Source organism: Rutidosis leptorrhynchoides, chromosome 7 (genome assembly GCF_046630445.1).
Source record: "Rutidosis leptorrhynchoides isolate AG116_Rl617_1_P2 chromosome 7, CSIRO_AGI_Rlap_v1, whole genome shotgun sequence".
NCBI lineage: Eukaryota > Viridiplantae > Streptophyta > Magnoliopsida > Asterales > Asteraceae > Rutidosis > Rutidosis leptorrhynchoides.
In genome coordinates this window covers 345,658,267-345,660,432 of record NC_092339.1, presented here as the reverse complement: position 1 = coordinate 345,660,432, position 2,166 = coordinate 345,658,267, and the positions used below count along the sequence as shown (strand labels likewise).

The window sequence follows — 2,166 nt, the reverse complement described above, 5'->3', positions numbered from 1 at the left end:
CACTTCAACTCCTAATAAATCCACCACACAGTCTCCTATATCTCCTACTGCTCCTGTCCGTACGATACACACACGTAGTATGTCGGGTATAGTGAAACCTAATGTTCCCTTTAATTTATCCGCCACCACCACTCTCTCTCCTCTTCCATCTAACCCTAAAGATGCCTTATCTGATCCTAATTGGAAACATGCCATGACCGACGAATATACGACTTTGATAAATAATAATACATGGGTTCTTATACCCCGTTTACCTAACATGCAGGTTATTAGATCTATGTGGATTTTTAGGCACAAAACAAAGTCTGATGGAACATTTGAAAGATACAAAGCTCGCCTTGTAGGCGATGGGAAATCTCAACATCTCGGAATCGATTTTCACGAGACATTTAGTCCTGTTGTTTAACCAGCCACTATACGCATGGTTCTTAGTATTGCGGTTTCTAAGTCATGGCCCATTCACCAACTTGACGTTAAAAACGCATTTTTACATGGCCATCTTCACGAAACGGTGTACATGGACCAACCTATGGGTTTTCGAGACATGAAATATCCGGATCATGTTTGTCTTTTGAAGCGGTCACTATACGGTTTAAAACAAGCTCCTCGGGCTTGGTATCAACGGTTTGCCGACTTCGCATCAACCATTGGGTTCACTCATAGAAAATGTGATCACTCCTTATTTATCTATCACCATGACAAAGACATCGCTTATTTATTATTATATGTCGACGACATCGTACTCACCACCTCTAGTGATGCTTTGAGTAAGACACTTATGAATTTATTGTCCAATGAATTTGCTATGAAAGATTTAGGGCCTCTACATTCCTTCTTGGGTATTTCGGTCGTTCGAACCAAACATGGTATATTCTTGACACAACAGGCGTACGCTAAAGCAATTATTGCTCGTTCAGGTCTCACAAATTGCAATCCTATTTCCACACCAGTTGATACAGTCGGTAAAGTGAGTTCTAAGAAAGGTCGCCCATATGCAAATGTTACTAAATATCGAAGTTTAGCAGGTGCGTTACAGTATATTACTTTCACGAGACCGGATATTTCCTATGCGGTTCAACAAGTTCGCTTGCATATGCATGATCCGAAAGATGTTCACATGGATGCTTTAAAGCATATTATTCGATATTTACAAGGAACCACCCAGATCGGCATTCACATTACTCGGATTCGCTCAAACGAGTTAATAGCATACACTGATGCAGATTGGGACGGTTTCCCCGACACAAGGCGTTCTACCTCCGGTTATTGTGTTTATTATGGGGATAATCTGATCTCCTGGTCATCCAAACAGCAGACTACGTTATCCCGATCTAGTGCGGAAGTCGAGTACCGTGGTGTTGCAAATGTTGTAGCTGAATCATGTTGGCTACGCAAACTCCTTCTTGAACTTCATTGTCCCACTTCGAAAGCTACGTTGGTTTTTTGTGACAACATAAGCGCTATTTAGCTATCCGGAAATCACGTTTAGCATCAATGTACTAAACACATAGAGATGGATATTCATTTTGTTAGCGAGAAAGTTGCGAAAGGTCAAGTTCGTGTTCTACATGTGCCCACTAGATACCAGATAGCTGACATCTTTACGAAAGGTCTTCCACGTCTGCTGTTTACTGAATTTCGGTCTAGTCTTCGCATCGGGAGACTCGACGCTTCAACTGTTGGGGAGTATTAACAGAGCATTTATATATAAAAATTATATCATTGACTTTGTATTTAATATAGTGATTTCATTGTATATCTACTCCTAAGTTAGTGGAATAGTTTGTTAGGATTGATACACTTTCCTTGTTTATAATCGCATGTAATCGTGTATATACACCAAATGTATATCGATGAATGAGACCAACAGATTATATTCTTTTAAAAACATTCTCTAAAAAAATTGAATCTAGCGACGGTTTGTTGGGACATGGGGTTAAATAGGTACACTGTGAAGGAGGCAGACGACTTTATCTGGAAGTTATGAACGAATAAGAGCGGTGAAAAGGGTATTCCTAACCCTTTTCATAACGATGTAGAGAGATTGACTACATCTTTTTACATCACTAATATTACCGTAGTATATAAATGTAAGGCAATTGGGATGGAGTATAAATCCTTTTGGAAGATTGTTGATGCTTTTATTGCTAACAAAAGGGCGAAATC

The 2,166-nt window shown here is 39.6% G+C and overlaps 1 protein-coding gene across 1 annotated transcript; it reads left to right on the top strand.

Moving 5' to 3' along the window:
* Positions 1–421: 421 nt before the first annotated feature.
* On the top strand, positions 422–1,468 carry LOC139860383 (uncharacterized mitochondrial protein AtMg00810-like). The gene has a single exon (XM_071849145.1). The coding sequence runs from the start codon at positions 422–424 to the stop codon at positions 1,466–1,468; it is 1,047 nt and encodes a 348-aa protein (XP_071705246.1).
* Positions 1,469–2,166: the final 698 nt, after the last annotated feature.